Source organism: Stegastes partitus, unplaced genomic scaffold (assembly GCF_000690725.1).
Source record: "Stegastes partitus isolate 25-593 unplaced genomic scaffold, Stegastes_partitus-1.0.2 Scaffold160, whole genome shotgun sequence".
In the NCBI taxonomy this organism is placed as follows: Eukaryota; Metazoa; Chordata; class Actinopteri; family Pomacentridae; genus Stegastes; species Stegastes partitus.
The window spans coordinates 192,837-194,457 of record NW_007577891.1 but is presented as its reverse complement, the minus strand read 5'-3'; the positions used below and the strand labels follow the sequence as shown (position 1 = coordinate 194,457).

The 1,621-nt window shown below is 38.2% G+C and overlaps 1 protein-coding gene across 1 annotated transcript in view; it reads left to right on the top strand.

Moving 5' to 3' along the window:
- Positions 1-1,621, top strand: part of myot (myotilin) — a 41,012-nt gene that overhangs the window by 14,741 nt on the left and 24,650 nt on the right. Inside the window, exons 4-7 of the mRNA XM_008279488.1 lie at positions 7-108; positions 274-336; positions 448-589; positions 1,497-1,520. Of these exons, the coding sequence (XP_008277710.1) occupies positions 7-108; positions 274-336; positions 448-589; positions 1,497-1,520 (331 nt within the window). The remainder of the gene's footprint in view (positions 1-6; positions 109-273; positions 337-447; positions 590-1,496; positions 1,521-1,621) is intronic.

Sequence of the window (1,621 nt, the reverse complement as noted above, 5' to 3'; positions counted from 1 at the left end):
TCCTCCTCTCGAGAGCTCTCCTCCCTCTCCTCCAGCTCGTCCTCCTCCAGCCTGCTGGCCCAGAGACACTCCAGCCTGGTGCAGCCGCTGCGCGTCAGCCCTCAGACGGTAATCACAATGAATCACTTCCTCTCGTCGCTAAATATGTCGTCTAAAATGACAAATGGAACTTTAATTCCCTGAAATGCTGCAGGTGCAACAGCCGTCATGCAAATAAACAAAAATAATTAGCAAACAAATGAGATTAAATGGATGTTTTTTTTCTGTGTCCAGACTCAGAGTCCCATCTACAATCAGCAGTATTCAGGGACTGGGGTGGCTCCTACATTTGTTAAGGTAACATAAACTTTCACATTTGTACAGAGCAGAATCTTTCCATGAATCTGTTTTAATGTCAGTCTTTCTCTTCCTCTCGTCTATCTGCATCGCCATCATCTCCTCTCCCAGTGCCTCCATGATGTGTCCACAGTGAAGGGTCAGCTGGTGGTGCTGGAGTGCAGGCTGAGGGGAACTCCGCCCCTGCAGGTCATGTGGTACCGAGAGGACGAGCAAATCCTGGACTCCGACGATTTCAGGATACTGCGCAAGAGTGAGTGTGTTTGCGAGGCGGTGTGCGCTGGAGTCAGATGACCCGGACTTGAGTAACTGACTTCAAACTCTGGTTACAGCAACAAAATGAAGCGTCTTGCAAGTCATAGATGCTTATAATGGATGAACTTTATGACTAGAAATACCCTCCTGAGGGGCAGCTGAGGAATCTGTTTGGTGAAGATCTTCATCGTGCATCTAAAATAAAATTTTGTTCTCAACATTAGGGCAGAGTTCATGACAAAAACAAGGTCACATTAGAGACCCTGTTATGACCTGATAAACAGTTTAATATTGATAATGCACTTTTAAAATATGTGTTTATACATATTTATGTAGCTTTGTGGTATATTTTTAGCCAATTAATAATAAACTTTATTTATAGAGCACTTTTCAAAACAAATGTTACAAAGTCCCTTTCAATAAAAATAAATTAGAAATACAATAAGCACAAAGAATAACTGATAAAAGTAGAAAGCACACAAATAAAGTAGGAAGCTAAAAAAACATAAAACTTTAATAAAATCAGGAAAAGCTCTCCGATAGAAATGTGTTTTAAGAAGTGACTTCAAAAAGATGAACTATAAATTTAGTAGCCCAAAGATAAACTAATTATGAAGTGATTAAAAGCAGCACAAATTATTAGTTTTATTTAAGTGTTCAATTTTTTTAAAACAACATAAGCTTTATTGATCTCTCAGAAGAAGCTGACAGCATCTGGACAGAGATGCAACATGGAAGTATGATTACACAAATACCATAAGGCTAAAAAGGAGGATATAATAAAGGTGTAATAAACACGACGTACAAGGCATGATGAAGTATAGATTTTTTTTGTTTGTTTGTTTAAAATACAAAATGTAAGTTTTCTAATAAAAACTGTCTTTTCTCTGTCTTTGTTTTTACAGAGGCCAGTTCTGCATCAGTGCCGGGTGAGTATTGATTATTGATTGCAATAAATATAAGAAGCTGTTCCCGACGTTTAAGTGTTTAAAGGGATAAGGAGGATTAAATAAAATGTATGTATGTTTGT